Genomic DNA, 27,713 nt, shown 5'->3' with positions numbered 1-27,713 from the left:
TTAATGATCAAAGCCACAGGTTGTCTCCAATTCATTTCCATTTTTATATGGAATATGGATAGCTTTTAAAAAGTAAAGGTTTCAGCCTAGTTGTTTTTATTGCATAGTGTGTGATGTTATCAAGATTTTTGAGGGAAAAATTAAGACAATATCCTAAAATTGAAAACAATCTCTTATCCAAGCGTTAAAGGATTCTAAGTTACCACTAGGTAGTGCTAGACACTACTTCTATTTTTGTTGTTATAATTTCAGGAGTCTCCTTGCAGACTGAGGAAAGACAGGAAAGTATTTTTCCAGATTAAAATATTTCTGAAAACCTAGCAGCTCTGCCTTTCATTTTTTAATTAGTTCTTTCAAATTTTTTTAGTCATAGAATTTTTTTCTTTAATTTAGTCATAATCATCACTGTCATATCCATCAACTCAGTCCTTACTAGACAATATTTATTGATCTTCTCTTCAGTTCACATGTTTTTTTCAATACTTTTTACTTTGTCATCCTTGTTTTTTAATTCCGTGTTTTTGTGCATGACATTTCACCATTTTTTTTCTGCAGATGACCCTCATGTTCAGTACTCTGCAGTGAGCAGCTTTGTGTTTCTTCGTTTCTTTGCTGTAGCCGTAGTGTCACCTCATACTTTTCATTTGCGACCTCATCATCCAGTAAGTGTTGTTTTTCTCAAAGCTTTACTCCATTTTTACTTATTTTTATTAAAATAGAAAAAAGGTAAAATAAGCTAGTTTCACTTGGCTGTGTTTCCTTATACTTAAATTCACTGGGCATTTTTCTTGGCCATTCAGTCTTTTAGAGAAGGCTAAAAATTTTATTTTTTGTTGTTGCCGTTAGAAGAGATTACACAGAGTAATAAAATACTGATAATTGTTGAAGCTTGGTGATGGGTACAAAGAGGATTTATTTTATTTACCATCTTCTATTGTGTATGTTTGTAAATCTCTGTAATACAAGGGTTTTTTCTTACTTATTTATAGGTTTAGTTTAACCTTGAAGATATTTTTAAATCTTACAGAAATTTGAAGAGGCTTGTTTCTGCAAATGTAGAAATTTTTATTGAAACATAATTCATTTGCTATCTCCATATTTTTGCTTTTTGTTCACCTGATACTGTAACTATATGAAATTTAAAACTTTTTTAAAGCATCTAATCTTTTTGTTGTGAAGTCCTATTTAATTACTTAAACAGGAGTCTGTCTGCACCACATAGATTTACATTTCTTTACACTTCAAAACTCCTTGTTTTTGCTATTTATGTTTCCTTCTCATAGAGTGTATTTCTGCTGATTCTTTAAACTTTTATATCCCAAATAGTTTATGATCTTATCTAATTGCCTTCATTGCTAATTTGTATGATAAATAATAATGGCCAAGATTTATTTAGTGCTTGTTTGTGCTAGGCTCTGTTCTAAGCACTTTATGTTTTAACTTAGTCTTCCCAGTAACCCTGTGAGTAAATGTTATTATCATCCCCATTTTCAGATAAGAAAATCACAATTGAATAGCTTCTCCAAGATCAAACAACTAAGAAATTATGATTTGCTCTCACTCATTTTGAACTGAATTAAAAACCAGAATTCTAATTCAGTCTTCCCAGTCTGTAAGCTTATCCTTCTTAGGCAGTCAGTTGTTGGAGCACCTGTAGTGTATCAAACACTGTGCTCAGCACTATGGAGACAGTGATGAGAAAGACCTCCCTGCCGTTAGGAAACTCACTGACTAATACGGTGTATAGGGGACCTATGGGTTTTGCAGTTACACTGGGCTCTGAAGGCCACTCCTTCTCTTGACGTTGGCCACTCATTTAACCTTGAGAACTGAACAGGACCATGCTGCTGCAACAGCAACTTACCCTTTCTTGTCAAAGGACAAATGGTCTGTAAGTGCAGCCGAGAGTGGCCCAGTGTCCTTTTATTAGCATGCGTCCCTTTCTATGACTGTGAAACTGCACTGAGCTTGGGACAAGCAAAAGCTTGGTAGCAGCATTCTGGACAGAAATAGAACTCCTATCTCTGAGCTTGTGGCCCTTCGTATATCCAGACTTGGATTTGCGTATTCCTGTAATAGATGTTTCAATTAAGTCCTTTTTAAGAACTTTTCATTCTAATTGGGGAAATAAAATACATAAAATACGAAATCTAAAATTATATATGTAGCACCTGATTTGTACCAAGTTAGAAATATAGACAATTCATACTATCCAAATTGAGAGCAAATGATGACATTGTTAAGACCAATACTGAAATTTACAGAGTGGTTGGGAAGGAAAGCCAATTAAAGTTCATTGGATTTTACATTTAACAGCTCTTTGAATGTTGAGAAGTCAGTTTTAGCATAAAGGAAAATAAGAAAATCATATTGCAGAAGATTATAGAATAAATAGGCGACTGTAGTTTTACCCAGGAAATATATTAAGAGGAGCTTGCCCTGCTGCTAGAACATGTGGGCAAACTCGGGCATGTCTACACGACTGAATAATTTTTTAAAAACACTAATTTTAAAATATAGGTTATGTTAACATTGACACAATAGGCCACACTTGACAGAAATTTCATGGTAGGAATACAAAAGGATTGAGCCATCCTTCTCGCCATATCTCCCATGCTCTCGTTTATAGCTCCTTGTAAAATTCAGCCATGGTGTACTTCTCTAACCCTTCCATCTGGGTGAGGTGCCTCTCTCTCTCTCTCTTTTAATTTTTAAAATCCTTACCCAAGGTTATATTCTTACTGATTTTAGAAAGAGAGAGGAGTGGGGGATGGCAGGCAGAGAGGGATAGAGAGACAGAGAGAAAAACATCAGTGTCAAGAGAGAAACACTGATTGGTTGCCTCTTACACGTGCCCTGAATGGGTATCAAACCTGCAACATAGGTATGTTACCTGACTGGGAATCCAAATTTTTGGTGTATGGAATGACGCTCTAACCACCTGAGCCACTGGGCCAGGGCAGGTACCTCTCGTATAGTAAGTACCCTGTGGCTCTCTCTGTCAAAACATTTCTCATACTGTTTATAATCATCTGTTTATAGTGTCTGCCTGTGGACTGTTAGTATTGTAAGAGCAAGGGCTAGATCTTTCTCAAGTTTCTATAACCCAAGCACATGGCAGTTTCTAGTATAAGTAGGTTCTCAGTAAAGTTTGGGAGTGAAAGATGGTAGAGGGAGCTCATCAAATGATGAGTCTTTTCCAAATGGGAAAACCTACATATGGTTTAAATAGAGAAGAAGAGACCAGAAGAAGAAATAATTTAAGAGAGAAGGGGGCTTACTAATATCAGACCAATATCCTAAAGGGTTCAGTAAGTATGTCTTTAAAAGAAAAAGTTTTGGGTTAAATCTTGGGAAGAAAAATAATTCTCCTTTGAAATATATGGTAGATTATATGAACTTGTTTTTTGTACTTGAGAAATAGTCCAATAATGGTACATTCATATGGTTCAACCTAATATAAAGAATAAAGGGTAAGATATGTTGTTTTGAGGTGAGAGAGTCAATGTTTTAGTTGATTTTAATAAAATGTTATGTGGCATCTACTATATGCCAGGCTGTGTACTAGGTGCCAGATGTTTAAGGTGCTGGTTATCTATGAAGAATTACAATGTCAAGTGGTAGCAGAGAAAAAAATTAGAATAACTTATTTGTTCGCCAGGTGTCAACAGCAGCTCAGTGAGATGATTGTCAAATAGGAGCAAGGGCCATATTATTAAATATTATACAGATTCTACACATCAGAGGTTTGTTTACATCAATGTGGCCCTCGTTGCTATTTGACAGTGCTATTTGACTTTGTTCTCTTTTCCTGATTCAGGAAAATTATGACCTAAAACACTGATTTTAAAACCAAATCTGAACAAGGAAGTCTTGGTGAAATTCAGTTCAAATTCAGTTTATTAGCACATTGTTAACTATTGTATATTCTTCCATGGCAGAGAATTGTAGGGACCTTTTATACATATAATGGAATACTGAATGTTTAGCTAAATATTTTTTAATAACACAGTGTGTAACTGTTTCATAGGTATATAATGCTAATCATATCCCAGGTAGCACTTCTTTTCCAGGTTGCCTTGCTTCCTGGTTATCTCTCCTTCACATTTACTGCCTGTTTTCAGTGTCGTGATCCTATAATGTTAAGGAATGTAGACCAAAAGCTAAACTAAAGCATCTCTGTATCTAAATTTTCTTGAGTATGTCTTTTGATGGAAGATAATGTTTTATTTGAATTCCCAAACCAAAGATGTTCTATATAGTGATAGGGGAATTAGTTATACAAATGTGTGGATTGGTGAAAACTCATCAACCTATATATATTTAAATCTGTTTATTCACTGTATGTAAATTACACCTCAATTTTTTTTAAAGGAAAGGAGCAAGGACTCATTAAGGAACACCATTTAGTCAATTTTATTTGTATTTACCTCTTTCTGGTAGACAGGCTTGAAAAACACCTTAAATAATAAACCAAAATACTTAACCCTCTACTAAGATTCTACATGAACTGGGTGACTTCTCATTTCCTAAGTTGAATTTAGGTATTTGCTTCCATGGTGGAAAAACTTGATTGCAGCAGCTGTGTAAATTGTTGACTATTCTTTGAGGTGGGTTGAGTACAGAAAATTTAGAAACTACCATTTTGGGTTAAAGGGTAGAAAAAAGTAGATGCCATTGACATTTCAAAAGTGAATAAAATTTGTTAGGTAATTCAAGCTACCATAATGTACAGAAAAACACATATAATGTTCATTAAATTATGGCTTTCAAAAGTAAAACGTCATAAATATAATTACTTTGGGAGGAATGGTCAGTTACATGTGGCTTCTTTAGTCTCTTTATCTCTTAGTCCAATGAGTTGTGCCCATCTTAGCTAGATTTTTTAATTATATTTTATTGATTATGCTATTACAGTTGTCCCAGTTTTCCTTCTCTGCCCCCCCTCCACTAGCACCCCACACTCCCTCAGGCAGTTCTCACACCATTGTTCATGTCCATGGGTCATGCGTGTATGTTCTTTGCCTACTCTATTTCCAATAATGTACTTTATAGCCTTATGGCTATTCTGTAACTGCCTATTTGTACTTCTTAACCCCCTCACCTCTTCACCCATTCTCCCCCACAGCTCCCTCCCATATGGCAACTATCAAAATGTTCTCCATATCCGTGATTCTTTCTGTTTTTCTTGTTTGCTTAGTTTGTTTTTTAGATTCAATTGTTTATATGTATTTATTGCTGTTTTATTTTTTTAGTTTTGATCTTCTTTTTAAATAAGTCCCTTTAACATTTCCTATAATAGTGGTTTGGTGATAATTTGTTCTTGTCTGGGATGCTCTTTGTCTGCCCTTCAGTTATAAATGATGTCTTTGCTGGGTAGAGCAGTCTTGGCGGTAGATCCCTGCTTTTCATGACTTTGAATACTTCTTGCCAGTCCCTTCTAGGCTGCAAAGTTTCTTTTGAGAAATCAGCTGAAGGTCTTAGAGGAATGCCTTTGTAGGTAACTAACTGCTTTTCTCTTGCTACTTTTAAGATTCTCTCTTTATCTTTAGCCTTTGGCATTTTAATTATAATGTGTCTTGGAGTGGGCCACTTTGCATCCATATTGTTTGGGACTCTCTGTGCTTCCTGGACTTGCATGTCTGTTTCCTTCACCAAATTGGAGGACTTTTGTTAATTATTTTTTCAATTGGATTTCCAATTTCTTGCTCTTTCTCTTCTCCTTCTGGCACACCAATGATGCAAATGTTGGAACACTTAAAATTGTCCCAGAAGCTACTTATACTATCTTTGTTTTGGGGGGATTCTTTTTCTTCTTCTTCTGATTGGTTGTTTTTTCCTTTCTTATATTTCATTGATTTGATTCTCAGCTTCATTCACTCAACTGTTGTTTCCCTGTTAATTGTTCTTTATTTCAATTAGTATATCCTTTATTTCTGACTGGATCTTTTTTTATGCTGCTGAGGTCCTCACTAAGTTCCTTGAACATCCTTATGACCAGTGTTTTAAACTCTATATCTGATAGATTGCTCATCTCCATTTTGTTTAGTTCTTTTTCTGAGTTTTGATCTGTTCTTTCATTTGGGCTGTATTTCTTTGTCTCCTTATTTTGATAACATTCCTGTGCTGGTTTCTATGTATTAAGTAAAGCTGCTTTGACTACCTGTCTTAGTAGTGTGGCCTAATAAAGTAGGTGTCCTGTGGGGTCCAGTGGCATAGCCTCCTTTATCACCTAGGCTGAGTACTTGAGGTGTGCCCTTTGTATGGGCTGAGTACACCCTTCTCTTGTAGTTGAGCCCTTATTGCTGTTGACAGGCCAATGGGAGGGATTCACCCAGGTCAGTTAGCTGTAAGGATTGGCTGTGACCACTGACCACCAGCACCTGCCCTCCATGGAGGATCAGCTGTGCAGGGGCAGGGTGGTGGTGCTCCGGTGTGATCTGTAGTTGTCCATTGGGTGTGCAGGCCCTGGGTTTTCTCAGGTGGTGCAGGTCAAGGTCAGCCCTTTCCTGTGTTTTTCCAAGGCCACCCTGCCTGAGCTGTAAAGCAATCTGAGAAGGCTGCCACTTGTGCTTGGCTTGGAGATCCCCAGATGAAGCCAAACTGTGAATCTAGGCTGGTTGCTACTAGTGCTGGGCCTAGGGCCACTTTGCAAGGGTACAGGGGCTGGGGGGCTCAGTGAGGCTGGTTGGTGCTTATTTGAGAGGATATAGGAAGTTGCAAAGCATAAATCAAGACCAGCTATTCATATGGAAAAGTCACTGTTAACTGCTGTAAGTTGGGTGGGACAGGTTCTCAGGATCCTCAGGGCAGGGCAAACAGTGTTAGCCAGGTTGATGGAATCTCAGATATGGTACTTGCCTGCTGGCTGTGTGGCTCTCTGTGGGGAGAATTCAGAAAAGGGACAATGGCCTCTGCCTGCCTTTCTGTCTGGGAGAAAGCTGTCCCCCAGCTTTTGATGCCAGACACTTCAGTTTCTCCCTGTAGACCAACTGGTGCCTTTCAAGCTGCTACTCCAGTGCTGGAGCTCAGAGGGTATGAGCCTGAGTAAGTTCATGTATGAGCTCTTTAAGAGGAACTCCTTGAGACTCCAGAAGTTTCTTCCACTGACTCATTTCCTGCTGGTTTTTGCAACCAGAAGTTATGGGGACTTATCTTCCTGGCACTGAAACCTTGGGCTGGAGGGCCTGGGGAGGGTTGGGGGCTCCTCACTCCTATAATATCCCTCCTGAATTTTTATTTACCATACATGAATATGGAACCAGCCCGATCCACATCTTCCAGTCTGAATAGATGTGGCTTCATTAATTCCATAGTTGTCAGACTTCCATTCAATTTGATTTCTGATGGTTTTAAGTGATAGTTGTTTTATAATTTAGTTGTAATTGTGCAAGGATGTGAGCTGTACCACCATCTTGACTGGGAGTCTCTCTGCTAGATTTTAACTATGTTTCCTTGAATGAACCTTTTGAGAATTGTTTTAAGAGCAATATAGTCCATTCACTCTCTTCTGCTTTTTATACAAATTCTATTTTTTGAAAACTTAACAGGGGTTTTGTGTCCTTTTTACATTCCTTAGGACCCACAGACAATTAGAACATTAACTCTCATCTCAAAAACTATTCAGACTTTGGGAAGCTGTGGTAGTTTGTCCAAAAGCAAGGTAAGTCTTTACATCTCTTGCTTTGTAGTCACACTTCTAAATATTGTTTTATTCTGTGATCCCTTCTCCCTTACTCACTCCTTTCCAAATTAAAAACAAAGCTAAACCAAAATTACATAGTACATACAGATGCCATAGCTATCTTTTAGGTAGATATTGTGTCTTAATCACCTATTAAAGAAGACAGATTAATTTAAACTAGTATACCGGGAGAGAGTCTGGTGAACTGATGCTAGTGCCTCCTGTTTATCTGTCTGCACCATAATCACCTAAGAGCTGTTGAGGAAATCTTCAGCTCTAAACCCTGTACCTTTCTTTAAATATATTGATTAAAATCTTTTAGGTCTTAATCCTAAAATTTATTAAAAATATAGTCCACTGGTATTCTAAGTTCTCCACTTAATATATATAAATCATCTGTGTTTCTTCCCTAGTCAAGTTTCAAGGAGACATTCATGTGTGAATTTTTCAAAATGTTTCAAGAAGAAGGATATATTATAGCAGTTAAAAAGGTATGATTGTTTTGCTCTGTAAATATGAACATTTCTTTTCATGTAGCACTGGGGAAATAATATTTCATAGTTTCCTAGAAGTTAATCCCCAATTTAAATAAATAATGTAAAACTATCCATCAACTATAACAAAGCTATCTTTTTTCCCCCTTTCTCCTCCCATTCAAAACTGGGATTTTTAGCTGTGAAAGCACCTAAATGAGCTTTAGCATTGGCTGCTATTACCAGTGTCCTAATAACATAACTTACAAGTATCTAGAGTTAGTGTTTCTCAACAGTGGCATTACTGGCAATTTAGTTGAGTAGTTCTAGATTGTGAGGGGCTGCCTTGTACATTGTAGGATGTTTAGCCTCATCTCTGGCCTCCACCAACTAGACCAGTAGCATGTCCCTAGTTTGAAAACCAAAAATGTCTCTGAACAGCCAAATGACTCCTGAAGGACAAAAGTTGCTCCTGATTGAGCACCTCTAGTCTAGAGGTAAAGACTTAACTATGTGCCCGATGTATAGTAAACACTTAATTGCCAAAGTAGAAAATATATGAATTATTGAACATTTTATAAACAATATAGACTTATGGTAGTCACTCAAGGAAAGTTCCTAAAATTAAAATGTACAAAATCCTACAGTATATAATATCCTAATGCAAGGTTTATAATATACAAAAATTGCTATACTTAGAAATTAAAATTGTTTTGAAAGGATCTATAATTTCTTGAGTTTTTAGTTCTGAATCATTCTAAACAAAATGTAGCATTATTGTCATAGCCTAAAAATTTGTTAATAAAAGTTGTTTTAAAGTATATCTAATCTTGGCTTGAAGAAAGTACTGTATCTTATTTACCACTATTCTAACTTAATTCAAATTAGCAAAGCCAAGTTTTAAAGATTTCATTCATTATCTACAACTTGATTCACAGTCGATTGCCAAGAGTATATTTTGTGGAAGTGTGTTTGTACTTTTTTTGTACTTTCAGAGTTCTTACAGGGACTCAGTAAATGAAAATGATGATTTAAAAAATTAAAAACCCATTGGAATCTTTTCATCTAGTGTAATGCAAGTTCAACCAAACCTTTTTAAGCAACCACTGAAGGCTTTTGATGAGAAACTCTTTCAAAAGAGTAAGGAAAGAGAAAGCTGTCCTTTTACTTATAAGACATTGTTGAAGCATTTGTGGAACAGTGTAGGCAGACTTTTGTTGGAAATAGTATGATGTACTATCTTTTGTTTTAAGGTTGTTTTTTCATTTTTTATGACTTAGGGCATAGTAGCATCTGATTTTTTTTCCTTGACATAACCAGAATGTGCAGAGTTGATAGGGTCAGGGGAGAAAGTATGTAAGGGGTGCCAGGAGGTTAGTCTGTTTCTGAACCACCTGGAGTCACCCACTCACATTCTCGTGGGCTGTTACCATGGTGTGTCTCTGTCTCAAGTTTGGTTCTAGACTCCTAAACTAGCATCGGATATTTTGCCCTAATAGAAGAGTTTTCTTTGTCATTCACTAGCTAAGTCTGGATGTGTGCAGTGCCCTAAAGAGCAAAAGCTTACAAAGCCCAACTTCTCATTTTGTATTGCTCTCACTGGTGACACTGACCACTGCTGAAGAAAATAGGTTGTAACTCTGAATCCTGTACTGTTCCTACAGAGGATAGAGAGGGTCTATAGACCTGGCAGGTCTATAAACAGAATGGCCATATTATTTAGTGTCCAAACCTGGATGCTTTTAAGAATTAAAAGGAGTTCTGTTGATTATGTTGGGACCACAGCTATAGACAGGGACAGCCCTGAGCACACTGGGACCTATATTCACCCTGCCTATAGTCCATCTTAATTATTGTATTTTTTTTCACTTTGTCTAACTGTATTTACCCGCTAGTTGCTTATAAATATAGCAGATACATGGTAAATGTAATAATTATCATAAATAAATAATATTCGTCAAATAAGTAAATCAGTACCTTCAGGTAAAACTAAGAAATTAAACATTGAAATAAATCTGTTACACTCCATTAGCAGGTGGTCCCTAGTGAAAGTTAACAATGTGATGGGAACTCTTATTCCCTTAGGTACTTGTTCTGTGTCACCCACATATGTATAGTGCAAAAGAAATTCTGCTCGTGCTCTTTCACTTGCCAAGATTTCTTTCCAGGAAACCAGAAGTAAACATTCCACTGGAAATGCCCCAACTGTGGGTCCTGGTGGGTAATTCACAGCCAGTCTTAGGAGAAAATGTGCCCACAAACTCTGTTTACATGGGGCCCTGGTGCCTCAGTGTCATTCTTACTAGAATGTAATTTGCCTTGGTTTTTTAAATCTGAAATGGGACAACATAGAAAAGTATAAATGAAAAAGCAAGGACTAAACATATACCAGTAGTTCTTTTGTTGTACAAAATGGAATTCCTCTCAAAGAACAAGAATTGTTCTAATTTCCCTTTCCCGTGAAAGCCACGTGCCAGGAAGCCCTTGATGAGTCAAGGTAGCATATTTGTGAATGCTCTTCGCTGGGTGGCTTTCCCTGGCTACAGATGGGTACTTTAAATTTTCTCAAGCCACCATATTTCTATGTTTGCCATAAGAAGTTTAAATTGTGTTTCGAATCAAAGGTTATTCCAGAGAACCCAGTTATACTCCAGTTATTCCTGTGAAATACTGTCTCCCAGGGCTCAAGTCAGTTTATAGTAGAAGTCAGCAAACCCTTCTCTGTCAGTGGCTAGTGAGTAAATATTTCAGGCTTATCTGGTCACACAAGGGCTCTGCCACATACTCTTTTTAATTCGTTTGTTTTTACAACCCTTTAAAAATGTAAAACAATTTCTTAACTCATGAGCCTTAGAAAAACAGGCTGCAGGTTGAATCTGGCCTGCTGAGCCCTGGTTTGGTGAGCCTTTACCTGTAATAGAGGTTTACAATCCTCTATCTAAAATCATTGGAACCAGAAGTATTTCAGCATTCAATTTTCAGAGTTTTGAAAGTTATATGTTATACTTTATATAATACCCCCAGTGGGGCCTGATTACCCCCTAATCAAACACGTTAACATTTGTGTGGCACAATTCACTCTCAGTTGTTAAGTAGCCTTACACCAGTTCGGGGTAAGTTATACCCCCAAATGAGGTACTGTAAATCAGAAATAAGACAAAAAATCTCTTTGTGTTCAGAACTTTAGAGAATTCAGAACTACAGTTAAGATATTACAGATTGAATTCTTTCTACAAAGAACTATATTCTGGGCTTTAAGTAATTTAAGAATAAGCGTTTTAGAATACTTGTCTTTTGTAAATTAGGGACTTCCTCTACAATTAAATGTGTTTTGCTTTATACATTACAATTATGTCTATTCCTTAATAATAAAGACCTTCACAATGTTCTCATTGGCATTTAAAATAAGCTGAATTTATGATGTATCTTACCACAAAGTATAATGTTTGCCTATTTCCCCATTCAGTTCTTGGATGAAATTTCATCTACTGAAACTAAAGTGTCCAGTGGTACGAGTGAGCCTGTACACCTGAAAGAAGGGTAATTTAATGAAATTAGACCTTAAGGTCACATTTTAGTATAGATGTTAAGTAAGTACAAAGAGCATGGGTCTGGGAGCGGGGAAATCTTGGTTTTTGTTCTGTGCTAGAACTGCCTATGTACCATCAATCAGGTAAGTCACTCTCACTGTCTCATAAACTTCATGTCAGGTGGCATGACTCCTTGTCCATACAGTCCAGTAGTTGTTTGGCAAATATAACGGGATTGTGGGTATTAGACTAAGTAGAGTTACTGTTTTGGAAAATAACAGTACTGTTCAGTCTGAAAGTAGTAGTATCATTGGGAGTTAAGGGGGGAAATCACTCATTTGGCCCTTTTAGTTCTGGGTGGCATGGTTATAAATTAAATTAACTAAAGGATTTATTCCCTTAATATGGCCAAAAGAAATATAAAAGTTTTAGATGTCAAAAATATTTTTATACGCTTAATATAATCTTATACCACTTTTTTGCACCAGTTAAAATGAAGACAATTTTTTTGTTTTGGCTTAACTACTTTAATATTTGTAACTAAATATTTACATCTGTTATTTTGGCAGTGAAATGTATAAAAGAGCTCAGGGAAGAACTCGGATTGGAAAAAAGAACTTCAAGAAACGCTGGTTCTGCTTAACAAGCAGAGAGCTCACCTACCACAAACAGCCAGGTAGCTGCGCATGTGCTTTATTGTAGGGTCTTCTCCTGGTTCTCAGTGAAGATGTCTTTTTGCTGCTTAATGTGACTGTAGTGAACCTTTTCCCTGATATTACTGTAGTTTATAGTTTCTCACAGTGATACACACACACTAAGAATGCAATAAATATTTGGCAAATGACACCATGTAAATTAAATTGTTGTCACACGTGTTCTGTTTTTTAAAAGTCCCTGCTGTTATAAATCAGTAAGAAACAGCATTAAAACCTCTTAGAACTTCGAAGTTTCTTGACCTCTCAGAGTGAAACTGGTAGGCATCAATAATAAATGAGAGTGTTTTGTCATACCATAGATAGCAATTCCTATAAAGTTATCAGGTTCATTCTAGACTGTTGGCCAAGCCAACTCCAAGATGGAATTTTTAACTGTTTGCCTTCTGAGAAAGTACAAATAGGTTATCTGTTTGGGTAAATAAAGCCATCTTTTTACACTGTGATATGAGGGCTTCTGAGAGGCAGTTTGCCCCTCAGTGGACTGATACAATGCTTAAAATCGTCAGGTTTTAAGTTTATTGCTTGGAGTAAAGTATTATCAACAGAAGGCCAGGGGCTTCTTCTGATAGCAAGAACTTAGTATCTAGATCATAGATCACATGCAGTAGAATCCCTTTTATTAAAAATGATCAGGGTCCAAAGGTGTTCACTTAACCAAAAAAATCATCTAAAGCAATTATCACTGAAAAACAAACAAAAAGATGCATACATATTTTAAATATTTATGTAATTGTTTACCAGTCTTTTGATAGTGAGCCAAGATCTTTTCTTTGAATTTGGATCTACAGGTTGGATTTCCCGTTCATCTTTCTTGTGTATATATACCACAAATGCGTCGATTTTCAGATTGATTTCTCCAAAGTGAAACCAGAACTTAAATACTTGAAAAGTAATCAAAGTACAGAATCCTTCTAGATTTTCAGGATAGTTGCCCTAATCTATTACAGCCCTCTCACACCCATATAAATCAACCTTATTTGTATAGATATAGGTCTCTTTTTTTTGAAGCTTTTCAAAACACCTGCCTGGTTGTCATATAAATAGTAAGTCTCTTAGTAGAGAACAGTTATTACTTTATGTATATTTCAGTAGATTATAAGTGCAACATGGAAAATAGCATAAATAAGTTCGGGGACAAACTCAGTGGACTTGGTAAGCAAAAAAAGAAAAAGCCTAATCAATGGAACAGAAGCTTAACAGATAGTAAGTAGCCTAGCAACCGCAAGCATGCTGCATCCCATGAACATCATTCATTATGTTTTACAGAGGAAATGGGTGGTCTCAGTCAATCCATCAGATATGGTAGGTAAAGTAAGAGAGCTTCTCCTGTAAATTCTGAAATGATAAAACAAACACCAGATGTAGGCTGCTTTTAAGAGAATATAGAGTGCTAAGTAAGGTGCTTCTTGAAGGGAACGATAAGAAAAGTGTTTCGTTTTATAATTTCTTTGAATGGCGTAGTCAGGATAACTATGTATATCCAAATATGTTAGTAAGACATAAGAAACCAAATGCATTTTTTATTTAGGCTCCAGATAATTTGTTATGACATACAAACATTCAAATGACTGAAGATCAGTAGTTGCCCTTCCAGACAGCACTTTTTATGTTAAGTATATTTTGAGGGGTTTAGAAGTTACATCTTATGTTGAATACTGTATGAATGTCCTCATATATGTAGTGACATTTTAAAAATAGCTGTCATAATGTGCTGTGTTTAAATTGTTTACATTAACAGTACATTGAAATAAAATTTAAGGTGAGTTAGTCATTCTTATGAATAAATAAGCTATTTTTTTCTTATTTAAAGTATTTTTAATCAAAGCAAATATTCTCAAGTCTTTTCTGGTTTTAGACTTTAAGAATCCAGTGATAGCTTTGGACCCTTTCCTCTAGAAAAATGCACATGCAAAGTAGACACAAAATTTTGCATGTGATTTCAGGGAGTTCATAGACCCAAAGCCCATTCATAGTTCTCAGTAACTTCTGTTCCAACCAGTGATCTTATGAGGATAAAATTTTGTAGAATGATAAGGCTGCTCTAGGTATAAAATAGACACATTAGAAATTAACATTGTTTTCAGGCCTTAAGAAATTTAACATGTTGGAATGACTTGAAGGAGTGAGTTCTCTATGAAATTATGAGATTGTTTACCAAAGCCTAAAGTTTTAAGCATCCATGCCTGTTGCTTTAACTATTTTGATGGATTTTTCCAAAATGTATTACATGCTTCCCTGTCTTCTAAAAAAGAGTTCATTGAACGTAAGTTAACTTTTCTAGATGACTTGGATCTGTCATTGATAATAATTATTATATAGTGCTCTTATTTAGTGATGTTTCCAGGGCTGTTTATGGGTGTGTTTATGGGCTGTTTATGGCTGTTTCAGCAGCTGTTTACTCCCCAGCTAAATGCCTTGGACTGCTGTGCTTTTTGTGTTCCTGTGTTCGTTTTTCTCTATTCCCTTTATGTTTAGATTGACATCTTAATTTCTTGTGCTGTCAGTGAACCATAATGTAACGTCTAGCTTCCAACTCCATCACCCACCTCCATTTTTTACTGCTAATATACTAGGAGTGAGGATATAGGTTCTGTGTTTGTTAAAATTATGCCTAAGATTAAAAGTCTTTGATTAAAGACTTAAGGAATTTCCTCTATGAATAAAGATACATGGGCTTTGGATTCTGTGGTTGTTAAGCAAATGTTTTATCTACTTCGTGTTTCCTTGATGCTTTCTGGACGGCCAAGACTGCTAGTTAATTCTCTTGCTACACTTACTATGTGACTTTGGCGTCTGAAGGAGTTCCTCCCAAAGTTTCTGTAACATGGTTCTGTCTGAATCATTGAGTCTTTTGCTCCATCCTCTTACTGGACACTAGTAGGCTGAATTTTTCTACCACTTAGAATCAAACCATATGGTCTTTTTCCAAATTAGTGGAAAAGGAATTAATATAATTTTTTAATGTTAAGGGTTTTTTCAAATAAGTTTTTTAATTTTTGGTTCCTGCTTAAATAATTACTTACAAGCAATAGTAAGCAACAAATCTTAAAGACAACTAAGTTAGCATGCAGCAAATGACTGTTACAGGACCCTCAGTCAGTTTTTAGTCATGATTACATTGATAGTTTCGTAGGGACCTGTGTGCTTGTGGTTATGGTTTTGCTGCTACAGTGCAACGTAGTCATCTTCTACAAGCAGTTTAGTTACCTGCTGGAACCAAATGTGCTATTGACGTTCCAGCCTCTTCCTGTCTTGTGCAGCCTCATTTTTTGCTTTCTCCATGTCGCTTCACCAGACTGCTCTTGCAGTTTCTTTAACTTGTATTCTTTTACATTCGTGCTTTTGCATATGCTCTACCTAGAAATACCTTTCTTTCCTTCTTTACCTTTAAGACTTAAATCAAGTGTTAGTTCTTCACAGGAGTCATTTATAAGCCTCTAGCCACCTCAGTTGAGGTATGCCCTTACTGTGTTTTTTGTCATCTTAGTTATAACTTCTGTCACACTGTACGGTCTTTAATTTTTTCTCTCTGTTCCCCTGGTCTTTAAAACCCTGAGTGGTAGTGACTGTGTTTTTACTACTTTCATTAAGGCATTACATTAAGTAAATGTTAATAAATGGTATTCTTCAAAGAAGACTGTATCTTCTAGTTATGTTATCATCTAAACTGTTTTAAGAACTACAATTCCAGGCCTCTAACCTGTTCACCAAGCATGCTAATAATACATTGTTAACAAATTCATCACTAAAATTCCATCCCATGTTCTCCAGACTTGATTAGGTATTGGGTACTTTGAGAGACTTGACATACACAGATTTATACACACAGCCGACACAACTTCCATGTGATACCCAGTGTTCAGCTCACACAGCCTGTGGACAATATGGAAGAACCTTCCACAATGTTTTAAACAGGAATTTTAATACATTTGGATTGACTTGGTTTTCACCTGCTTATATTTTCTCACACAGGGCTCTATAGTGTTTTTCTTTGATAGTTAAAGAATATCCTCAATTCATTCATGCATTCATTCACTAAATATTTTATTAAGTGCCTATTTTCTGCCAGACACTGTTCTAGGTTCTGGAGAAAACAGTAGTGAACAAAACATGCTAAAATCCTTGCCCTTGTGGATCTCACAGTTTAGCGGTAGTAGATAATACACACACACAAAACAAGGAGTATTTGGGATGGGTTTTTTTAAAAGTATATTTTATTAAATGAGATGGACAAAAATAAAGCACAGGAGGGCTTTATTTAGCCCTTAAAAAATAGACAATGGTGGGCTCATTGAGAAGAGCTCTGATATTAAAAATTCTAGCCAGGAATGGCTTCATTAAGATGAAGTTCACAAAGGAATGTGCCATGTGGGTATACGGAGTAATCATAACACAAACATAGCTAACAGCAGCCAGTATAAAGGCCTTGAAAAGAAGCATGGCCAGAGTATTCAGGAGACAAGAGAAAGCTGCTGTGGCTAGAAAAAAAATGAGTAAAGGGAGAATTGTAGAAACTGAGACCAAAAGATCATGGAGAAGTTAGACATTATAGGGCTTTGTGGACCATTGGAGGTCTTTTACTCTGAGTAAGATGGAAAGGCATTGGAAAATTGTAAGCAGGGGAATAATCTTGCTTTAATAGGATTAATCACTTGTGTTGTGTGGAATGTTAAGAGAAAAATAGAATGCAAGGGACAAGGAGGCAAGTTAAGGCACTTTTGCAGTAACCCAAGGGAGAGAGGATAATGGTTTCAACCAGGTGGCAACCATGAAGGTGGTAGAAATGGATCACATTCTGAACTTATGAGGATAGTACTCACAGGATTTGCTAGAGATAGGGTCCTCAACCCCAAGGCCACAGACTGGACCAGACCAGACCCAGAATGGGCCAAACAGCAGGAGGTGAGCAGCTAGCTGGAGAAAGCTTCATCTGTATTTATAGCCACTTGCCATCGCTCACATTGGCACCTGAGCTCTGCCTCCTGTCAGATCGGCAGTGGCATTAGATTCTCAGAGGAGAATCTGTGCATTTGAATCATCCTGAAACCATCCCCCATCCCCTGGTCCCTGGAAAAATTGTCTTCCACAAACTGTTCCCTGGTGCCGAAAAGGCTGGGGACTGCTGTGCCAGAGAATCAGGTACTGAGTGAGAGAAAGAGGTGGGATCCCCTCCTCCCACCCTGCCCAGCATTATTTCTTATATAGCACATTTGTCTTTCCTGGATTTATTATTTGTTTTGCAGGAATGTTCCTCAAGGAATTATTTCAGATAGACTTTATGGCTGGTAAATTTCCTGAGTCCTTGCATATTTTTAAAGGTCTTTATTTTTACCCTTATTCTTAAATGATAGTTAGACTGTATTTAAAATTATTTTCACTCAGAACTTTGGAGATATTATCCTATGGTTTGCTAGTTTCCATTGTTGCCGGTGAGAATTTTGATGTCAGTCTTCTGATTCTCAGTCTTGATTCTTCCTAGAAACTCTTTAGACTTCATTTAGCCTTCAAGTTCTACTACTTTACAACCAAGTGCATAAGTATTGTCTCTTTTTCTTCCATTTGCTCAGCATGCAATGGGTCCTTTCAATCTGAAGACTCCTACCTTAATCTCTGGGGCATTTTCCTTGGTAATTTTCTCCTGAACACTGTTTCTATAATTCCAATGAGACAGATATTGAAACTTGTAATTCCATCTGCCATGGCTCTTAACTTTTTTTACTTAACAATTTCTTTGTCTTTTTGTGTGTATTTTTGGAGAGTCCTCAGTAAAATAATTTGTTTTACTGTTTTACTTTGCAATTCATTCCAATTAACACTATTCATGGTGAAATTAACTCTGACATGACAGTGTATGTTCCTGGGAGCAACGTGCTTTCTGTTTGTATGCGACACTGCAGTTTATCCAGAAATCAACAAACGTGGCGATTCTAGGGTGTGTGTATGCTTTGTATATTCAACAAATCTAAAATAGAAATTTCCTGCAAAACTTTTAAATTCTCTCTAATCTCTGTGGTTCCCCACCCCGTAGCTTGATACCCACAGACATGTCTTCTTGGCCCCGTGACTTGTTATAACGAATTCCCTCAGTTGTTCCTCTCTTTGTCATACTGTGTGTGTCCCTCCTTGAGCGTTTGGTGGTTTCCTCATCTGTTTGGTAAATTTTTTGGTGATTTGTTCATTTTTGTGTTTTATAGTTTGGTCACCTGCTTGAGTGTTCAGTAGCAGCTTACTGCCAGTGATTATGAGGGAGGGGCAAGGGTGCCGGTGCTTATCCTCTGGTGTGGGTGCTCTCCTTCCCTCCTGAGGGCCAGCAACTACCTTTGACATGGCACTGCTCTACAGCCCAGGACTGCATCCTTGCTGCTTTAGCCTGGGACACATGCCTCTGTTGACTGATGCTTAGCGCAAGCTGGGGGTTGGCGGGGTGGGGGCAGGGGGTGGGGAGGATGAGGGCCTAATTGGCCCAGCTGTTCCAGATACAGCCCATTGCCTAATTATCCTGATGTATGTCTGAGAGTGTCCGTTGACTGTGGCTTAAAGCTCTCTTCTAACCAGCCCTACTTTTGCAGCTGCTTTTTATGCTACATGCAGCTTTCTTCAGTTTACTCCCTCCACACTCTGCCCACACCATAAATTTGACCTTGTCTGCTTCCAGGAGACTACTGATAGTCTTTTCTTACTTCCCTTGCATTTACAATTTGTATTTGTTAAAATTAAATGTTTCCTCATAAAAGCTTTCCCTAACCATCCAATTAAAGTAACTTCCCAATTACTTGCTATCATTCCACCTCAGGTTATTTTCATTATAGCATTCATTTATGCCTAATATTTACTTTTGTCACTCTTTCCAGACCTAAATGTAAACTTTACTAGGAGCCTTATGTGTTCTGTTTACTGCTTTATCCCAAGTGGGACACAGTGTCTGGTGTATAGTAGACATTCAGTTTGATGGTTGAAATAACTGACTTCCTGTCTTTTTTTGTTTATGTATCACATTTACTTAAATTATACAAATTTTAGATTTTATTATAGAAACCAGGTTTAGCAAACAGTCTATGTTAACCTTTCTGACCAGAAAGAAAACCTTTATTAACCAAATAATTGTCTTTGACCAAAAAGTTGTATACATTAATCCATGGACTAACATAAAATGTAAAGGTCTTAACCTCCAGCACCTCGATCCCATGTCATTAAGACAGAGTTTGGTGGGAAATAAAGCAAAGCTTTGATTTTCTCAGAACAACATTACCAAGTGACCAGAAAAGGTTGTAATTCTATTTGTTTATAGTTTCTATGACTATATGAAATCAAATGTATTCTCAGGTAACTTGTAGGTTGAAGTGCATCTTATGTTTTACGCCATATTATTATGGAGCTCCTTTAGCAAACTCAAATTTCCAAATTCTTAAATTAGGTTAAAGATTCACCGTACCAAATAAAATTTTTACTTCTGTTTCCTATATCTCTTAGAGTAAGTTCAGTAGCTCTGGTCAGCTGACCAGCCAACATGTGATAGTAATGAACAATTTTTCAATTTAAAATCATTATTTTGCCCCCACTGGTATGGCTCTGTTGGTTGGACATTATCCTGCAAAGTGAAAGGTTGCCAGTTCAGTTCCTGAACAGGCACATGCCTGGGTTGCAGATTAGATACCCCAGGTTGGGGCGCATGCCAGGGGCCTCTGATCAGTGTTTCTCTCCTTCTCTTTCTCCCTCCCTTCCCCTCTCTCAATAGGTAGGTAGGTAGATAGAGAGATAGATTTGTTTATTTATTTATTCTGAGGTTTAACCCCTTAATTAAATATTAGATTGAAAAACCAGAAAAATCCACTTAGGTATAATCATTCACTGCTCATGTAATAACTTTATGCCCCAAAATTCCATGTTTTAGCAATTTTTGAGTATGCCTCTGTTACTGTATATTTTTCTTCAGTCCCCACACAATGTTACAAAATAATATAATGCTTTACAAAATAATATTGATGTTAAAAAAAGATTTATGAGAATTTGTTCTAATAAACTGAAGAATGCTTTTTGAATATGGTCTCACGGCAAAATAAAATATAATGGTAAATGTATTAAAATACTGTTTTTATTTTCTACATAGAGATCAAATTTATTTCCACATTTTTCTTGGAAAATGTTTTAGTTTTTGAAAAAAGAAAAGAAGTCTCTTTATAGAAAACAATCAATTTATCTGTTCCATAAAAAATACTATTTATATAGGTGCAATTTGGAAATCCGTAGTTACTTATACCATCAAGAGGATGAACTTAAATCTTACACCATTAGTCTCTATAATTCTGAGGAAGTTACTGTATTTTGTTGTACTTCTTTTATTATTAGGCAAAGACGCAATTTACACAATTCCGGTGAAAAACATTCTTGCTGTGGAAAAACTGGAAGATAGCTCTTTCAACAAGAAAAATGTGAGTTATAGAAATAAGTAAAACTTTTTAAATTGCATACAATTACTTATTCAAAAATTTTCAAGAGGTTGGTCATTTTAGTATTTGCCATTAATCATTAATACTTTATCATTGCTGGTTAGGTCTCTGTCTTAAAATTGTCCATTATTGTTGATGCTTTGTGTAGTTTGCCTAGCCTATTAAGTTAAAGGTACTTTTCTCAATATACCCTATGAAACTTTTCAGTTTGACATTCAAGTCTTGTAGCAATATAGTCAACCAATCTGAACAATTTTATCTTCTGCTGCCACTCAATATATACCATTATACTCCAGCCAACTAAGATGATTTCCTTCTTTTTCTGTATTTTCCCACTGCTTTGCCTTTACTTACACTTTTTTCTCCAAGTGAAATCACCTCCCTTAATTCCTATTTTATGATGGTCTGTTCCTTTGGGCATGTGTGGTTTCTAAAAATTATAAAATAGTGTACTGTTTAGTATCACGTGACTCAGATTGCTTGAAATGTAACAGTTCGAGATACCTGAACCAGGCAAACTCAATTTCTCTTATATACTTTTTCCTGTTTTGTACTATGTGTTGGTTTTGATACTGTTACTAACTTTTTATCTTAATTGCCTTTAAAGATGTTCCAAGTCATACATACGGAGAAACCACTCTATGTCCAGGCAAATAATTGTGTGGAAGCTAATGAATGGATAGACGTGCTCTGCAGAGTGAGTCGATGCAATCAGAACAGGCTCAGTTCTTACCATCCCTCTGCATATCTAAATGGCAGCTGGCTCTGCTGTCAGGAGACCAGTGAAAATGCTCGAGGCTGCAAGCCCTGTACTGCGTAAGTGTTTCATATGTGGTCTAGCTATACAGTGGAGTGTTAGCCATGAAGGGGAGTGGAGTACTGCTGTATGTGACAATACACATGAACCTTGAAAACATGCTAAGGGAAAGACGCCAGACACAAAGACCATATACTGTGTGTTCACATTTATGTAGTGTCCAGAATAGGCAAGTCATGGAGACAGAAAGTAGAGTAGCAGTTGTGAAGGGTGGGAGGGAGGCAGGGATGGAGAGTGCTAATGCACACAGAGTTTCTCTGGGGGTGATGAAAATGTTCCCAAACAAATAGTGACTGGCACGAGTCAGGAAAAAAGGGCAGTGTCTCACTTGAGCAAGGTGATCAAGGAAGAAGGACGTAGCGTTCTTTTAATTATGTGAACAGCCCTTGTCTCCCTGTAGCCTGAAGAAGTAACACATCGTTATTGTGATGAAGCACAGGTTATAAAAATTATTTTACTTCTAAATTCCCCTCCTTTTTAAAAAATTTTTTTAAAGATTTTATTTATCTTTAGAGGGGAAGGGAAGGAGAGAGGGAGAGAAACATCAATGTATGGTTTCGTCTCATGGGTCCCCTGCTGGGAACTGGCCTGCAACCCAGGCATGTGCCGACTGGGAATCAAACCACGATCCTCTGGTTCGCAGGCCCGAGCTCAATCCACTGAGCTACACCAACCAGGGCAAAATTCCCCTCCTTTTGATTAGAGTTAAATAATAACCAAACCTCTGCTGGCCCTGTTTAACTGTCAAATGAGACTAGATTTCTGAGGTTCCTTTTGTAAAATTCTGTGGTTTTTTAAGTTTCAAATCTTCAAAAGTCTTTGGTATGTCAACAAAGTGAAATTTTTCTAATGTCTTTAATTTCATTTTTATCATAGAGGTGTCCCTGCAGACATCCAAATAGATATTGATGAAGACAGAGAAACAGAAAGAATTTATTCCCTTTTTACCCTCAGTTCACCTAAGCTACAGAAAATGGAAGGTAAATGTGTGATTAAAATGTTTTTATGTAACCATGCTCCTTAATTACCAGTTCCTGAAGTATTACTTTGGCATTATCTTAAAAGTTGAAAATACTTACAGATTTACCAAAATGTTACTTATATGAAAGTTGACAAACTCTCCAAGGGGGGCATTTTTCATAGATATTCACAAAGTAAAAATACTATTTTTGCATAAATGTGGTGGTCATAATTAATAAATTGAATGTATTTTGACCATAAATGTGTTTTGGTTATCTGTGCATTTCTGGGGGAAATCTCCCCACCTTAAGACACTGGAAAGCTCTTATCTCTATAAGAGATAGAGCTGATTCCATTCGGAAACACAGTTGTCTGATCAGAGATTTCGCTGCTCCTTGCAGAGGCCTGTGGAAGTATAGCGGTGTACCAAGGACCGCAGAAGGAGCCTGATGATTATTCCACCTTTGTGATCGAGGATTCTGTTACAACCTTTAAGACAATTCAGCAAATAAAAAGCGTCGTAGAGAAGCTAGATGAACCTCATGAAAAATACAGGAAGAAAAGATCAAGCAGTGCAAAATATGGGAGCAAGTAAGTATTTTTAAGAAATTTTCAACATATTTTTAAATATAGTGTGAGATGGACTGTACTGCTGTGTACTCGCCTGTGAAATACAGGCCTCCTGCTTACCTATGTCTTTCAAGATCCAGCTCAGAAGCTTTCTCTTGTGTAAGAGTTTCCCTGGCCACTCACACAGTGACCTGCATGTTTTCTGGTCTGGTACCACTTCCTTGTGTTGGTGCTGTACTTCGTCACCACTTCCAATGTCACATTCCAATGTCACATTTACTAAGTGGAATACTCAGTAGCCTGTTGGGTTTTTTTTTTAAATTCTAACTGATCCTCTCCCTTCCTTAGTTTCTCCCATAATGCCATATACATAGTGAGTAATTTTTTTAAAAACCGACAGAAAAGTTCCAAAATATGTTATAGTAGATTTTTGGATCCATCTCAGATGTACATGGATAAGTGGTAACATTTATCGGGAGCTGACTCCAGCACCAGGAACTGTGCCTAGTGCTGCACATCATATCCCTTAGGTTGTTTTGGGCGCAAGTAACAGAAAGGCCCAACTAAAGGCCTGACCAATAAAAAAATCTTTTAATTAAATCTAATTTTAACTTCTACAGTCATTAGTTTACCAGCTAACCCTCATCAAGGTTCATCCAGCCACTTGGCCATCCTCAACCGGATTTCCGTCTTCCTCAAGGCTTGTCCCTTTACGGTCATAGTCGGGGTACAGCAGTTCAAAGCCTCACATTTTTCTATAATAATGTCCAGAGGGAGAAAGCTGTTGTCTCCTCACTGAGAGAGAAGAGGCTTATCTACAGTTGGCCCCAGCTTCCCCTAGATTACAGGGCTGCCCAGGACTAGCACTAGAATCTGGTTTCTGTTGACAGAACTGAATAGGTAGCAGATGGTTCTTAGACCAACGGATAAGAAGTGTTTGCCACAATGTACACTCTCCCATTGATCCTCACATCAGCCCGACATTGTTATTTCCCATTCACAGCTAGGGGGACTGAGGCTCAGGCTGGGTAAGTGCCTTGCCCAAGGGCATGCAGCTGATTAATGAGGGGACTTTGAATCCTGGCCCCACCATTTTAGGCATTTTTTAATTGTGTGGATTATAATTATACTTGTGATTTATGAACAATAAAAATGAGTTTGACAGGTATAAATGTTTGTATTTTCCCTGAATGGAAGGCTCAGTACATTTGAAGGGTATTGTCGAAATCGCACCCCCATCTTTTCTACACTAGTGTAATCAGTTCTCTTCCACCAGCAGGCATGCAGTTTGGGAGCCCCAGGGGGTCTCCACTCGGGGTCCTACCCAGAGCTGAACCAGCCTTAAATAGCAGGGCCCCCTCACTTACGCACACTGGACCCCTTATTTTCCCAGCTTTATTTTCTCCATTAAAAAATACCAGTCTCTCGTGTACTAAGTATTTTACTTGTTAATTCTGTTTTCCCTGTACCAAAATGAAAGCTCCATGAGGTCAAAGGGTTTTGTTGATTTTGTTCACTGTTGTAACTGTAGCCTCTGAAATAGTGCCTGATGTTTAATAGGTGGTCAGTAAATGCTTGTTGAGTTGATGAAATAACTCACAAGACTTGGCAGGAGAGTATCGAGGGAAAATTATACATACATAATGGAGAGCATGAGATATTTGTCATTTTCTAAAATGTTACATTCTTTACCTTTTAAAAAATGATTTTCTGTTCTTTTCTTTTCTGTAGGGAAAACCCAATTGTTGGGAAAACATCTTAAGAGTTTGACCATTTGATTCAGAAGAACTGGAAAATACTATTTTTGTTGGAGTTTTTCGATTCATCGTATATTTTATTCATAGTATTTAAGAATGAACACTGGCTTCAGTTTTAGCTGCATTCACATTGTATTTAATATTTAATAATTGAAATTAATTGTTTGGGAATCCCTGTATTGATGCATTACTAGGGAATTTGAAACCCAAGATTCCCTTCATATCTGTGTGTTGAAAGCCATGTTTCTGCAACTTCTTTTTAATAGAAAGAATCTTCCTACAGAAACTTTGTTTAAAAAAAAATGGAGAACCCCTCCATAGCTGGAAACCATCTCTTGTAACACCTCATGTTCAGTGGACTCTTCACTACCATTAGTGCCTGCTCTATACTGCCAGCGTTGTGTGTTTCTCTAGAAAGTCCCAGTCCATGACTACTCAGAGCTTTCCATTTAGTTCACCTAGACCATCCATCTGCAAAGTAGAAAAAAGTAATAATAAAAAGTTTTCCTTTGGTCCAGTAATCCTTACAGATTACACTGGGTACAATGACAGACACTTTAGAAAACTGCCCGAGCATCCCGTTTGCCTATTTTAAGATGTAAACAGAACTCAGACAGGAGGAGTCAGGGAACCTGTGCTATCAAGTGCATCTTGTTTACATTTGGGATGAGTGGTGGCAAGTGAAATAAAATGAGACCACGAAATTTTTTCATTGTTTTGAATATCAGGTACTCATTTTTTTTTTGATTTGAGAGTTCAGAGTCACATGACTTCTAAGGACATTTCTTCTGAAAAAGAAGAGAAAGTAAACAATGAAAGAAGGTAGGGGGAAAACCACTTCCCTTCACCTGCCACTCCGTGTCATTACAAAGGGCCACCACCAATACTCCCTCCTCCTGGCGTGACTGTTCTCGAGCAGAGAGCTAACTCAAGAACAGCCACTTGGCGCACTTTAATAATCGAGGCTCCCAGCCCCAGATTATACTTTAGATACTCCAAGGTATCTAACCTCAACGATCAGTTCAATGATCACTGTTTAAGTCTAGAAATAGTGCTTTCCTCAGAATGTTTATATTTCATTCCTGTTTTCTCACTGTGTGCTAGCCGAATGGAATTTGGACAAGCATCTGTCTGAATCCTGTTTTACCGTAATAATTTACCTTTATCCTAAAAACCATAACCTGTAAGTAAACAGTCGAAGCAAGTTGCCGTCTTGAAGTTGAGAGAGACACATTTTGCTTCATCAGTGTTAAAAGCCATGGTACTCTCTTATTTTGTCTTTTTAAATTCAAACATTTTCTAAATGTGGTACTTTGAACCTGGGGGTATTTACATGTTCCTGTTTAAAACTGTGAGTTATTCATGTAAGTCTAGCTAGTAGTGCTTTTTCTGTTGTTGTTTTCCTGAGCATAAGCTATATTTTAAGATATGCTTTACCAATTATGTTATTGGTGAGTAATTGCTATTACATTATGTTGTTACTAGGTAGGTATTTTAAAGACCATTGGCACATAATCAAAGTTACTCCATAATGATTCTAATTGAGCAATGTATTTCTCTGAATGACTTGTAAAAATCAATTGGTTTTATTAAGAAACAGTTCTCATGTGCATAATGGTAGGTTATTCCTGGCCTATTTTAGATAGAAATTTGAAAGAGTTCTTTAAATTTTTTGGCCTTGTAGATTCTATACAGTGCTTTAGAAATATGAAGGAACTTAACCATTCAATAAATTTCTTGTTGTTGAATTTCATTTAGCTTGCAGTTTCCTTTTAAGAGTCTCCAAACTGTCACCCTGAAAAGGACACGTGAGCGTTGTCCAGCACCACTCACCACTCTGTGGTGGTTTTCAGTCCTCTGCTGTTCTTTTTCAAGGCAAAAGAAATATTCTGGAATTTTATAATGTCAGATCTCCAAATACGAATGTTTCTACAGGTCCTGGCATTACCAAGGAGACCAAGGCTGTGTGAACACATGACCCTGAATTTGAGGGAGGATTTCAGTCATCCAATTATCTTCTCCATGTGACACTTTTCAGCAGCCACTTATACTGGAATTAACCAGGCTGGCACAGCCTAAAAAGATATAATGTGATATTAAATTAATTTTCTTTGAAAGCCTTCTGAAATAAGAAACTCTGTCAGTAGGGCTCTAGATAACCAAGGTACTTTCGATTTTTACTTCCTGATCTGTTTTTCTGCCCTTCCTACACCCTTGGAAAAATACATAGCAGCTCACTTCACCCCAAAAACCTGTAAACGCCAAGAAGGAAGGAGAGGGATGATAAAGAGAAACTCTTGCCATAAATGCCAGTTCCAGGTCTTAGTTTAGCCATTTCCGTCAGTTGAAATTGTGGTGATTTGTTGCTTGTTCTGTTATTATTTGTTTTGGTTTTTGTTCACCTTTGTTCTTTTAATACTCATTTAATATGACAATGAGCAATAGCAAAGTTTTTTTTACTCCCAAATATATAATTTATCAAGTGGAATGATTTTATTTGCCAAAGAAATATGTTTAGAATGACATGGATAATAGTTAAGTGTCAAACTAGGCTTTCCTCATGATATTAAAAAAGTGACCAATGCCGTGGCTTTTGTTTCTGTTTATGCCTAATTCTAGCCATTTATCAGAAAGGCTCCTTCAGGCCAGGTTTTAGAAGGCAGATTTTTTTCAACAAGTAAAAGCACCTTCAGTTCACTCTAACGGTAGATCCTAGAAAGACAGAAATGCAGCAGAGTTTCCTAGGTGTCCTTACAGTA

General features: G+C 37.0%; 1 protein-coding gene across 2 annotated transcripts in view; it reads left to right on the top strand.

Moving 5' to 3' along the window:
- Window positions 1–26,707, top strand: part of RASA2 (RAS p21 protein activator 2) — a 119,872-nt gene extending 93,165 nt beyond the window's left edge. For both annotated transcript variants that reach the window (XM_037139388.2, XM_037139389.2), the window contains 10 exons: window positions 556–662; window positions 7,580–7,663; window positions 8,098–8,175; window positions 11,624–11,697; window positions 12,257–12,363; window positions 20,750–20,832; window positions 21,458–21,666; window positions 22,544–22,647; window positions 23,029–23,218; window positions 24,929–26,707. In XM_037139388.2, the coding sequence (XP_036995283.2) occupies window positions 556–662; window positions 7,580–7,663; window positions 8,098–8,175; window positions 11,624–11,697; window positions 12,257–12,363; window positions 20,750–20,832; window positions 21,458–21,666; window positions 22,544–22,647; window positions 23,029–23,218; window positions 24,929–24,959 (1,067 nt within the window). In that variant the 3' untranslated portion in view covers window positions 24,960–26,707. The remainder of the gene's footprint in view (window positions 1–555; window positions 663–7,579; window positions 7,664–8,097; window positions 8,176–11,623; window positions 11,698–12,256; window positions 12,364–20,749; window positions 20,833–21,457; window positions 21,667–22,543; window positions 22,648–23,028; window positions 23,219–24,928) is intronic.
- The last annotated feature ends 1,006 nt before the right edge of the window (window positions 26,708–27,713 follow it).

Source organism: Artibeus jamaicensis, unplaced genomic scaffold (assembly GCF_021234435.1).
Source record: "Artibeus jamaicensis isolate MK-2021 breed Jamaican fruit bat unplaced genomic scaffold, CSHL_Jam_final contig_519, whole genome shotgun sequence".
Taxonomy (NCBI): Eukaryota; Metazoa; Chordata; class Mammalia; order Chiroptera; family Phyllostomidae; genus Artibeus; species Artibeus jamaicensis.
The sequence above is the reverse complement of the archived record's forward strand: the minus strand, read 5'-3'. Positions and strand labels throughout refer to the sequence as shown.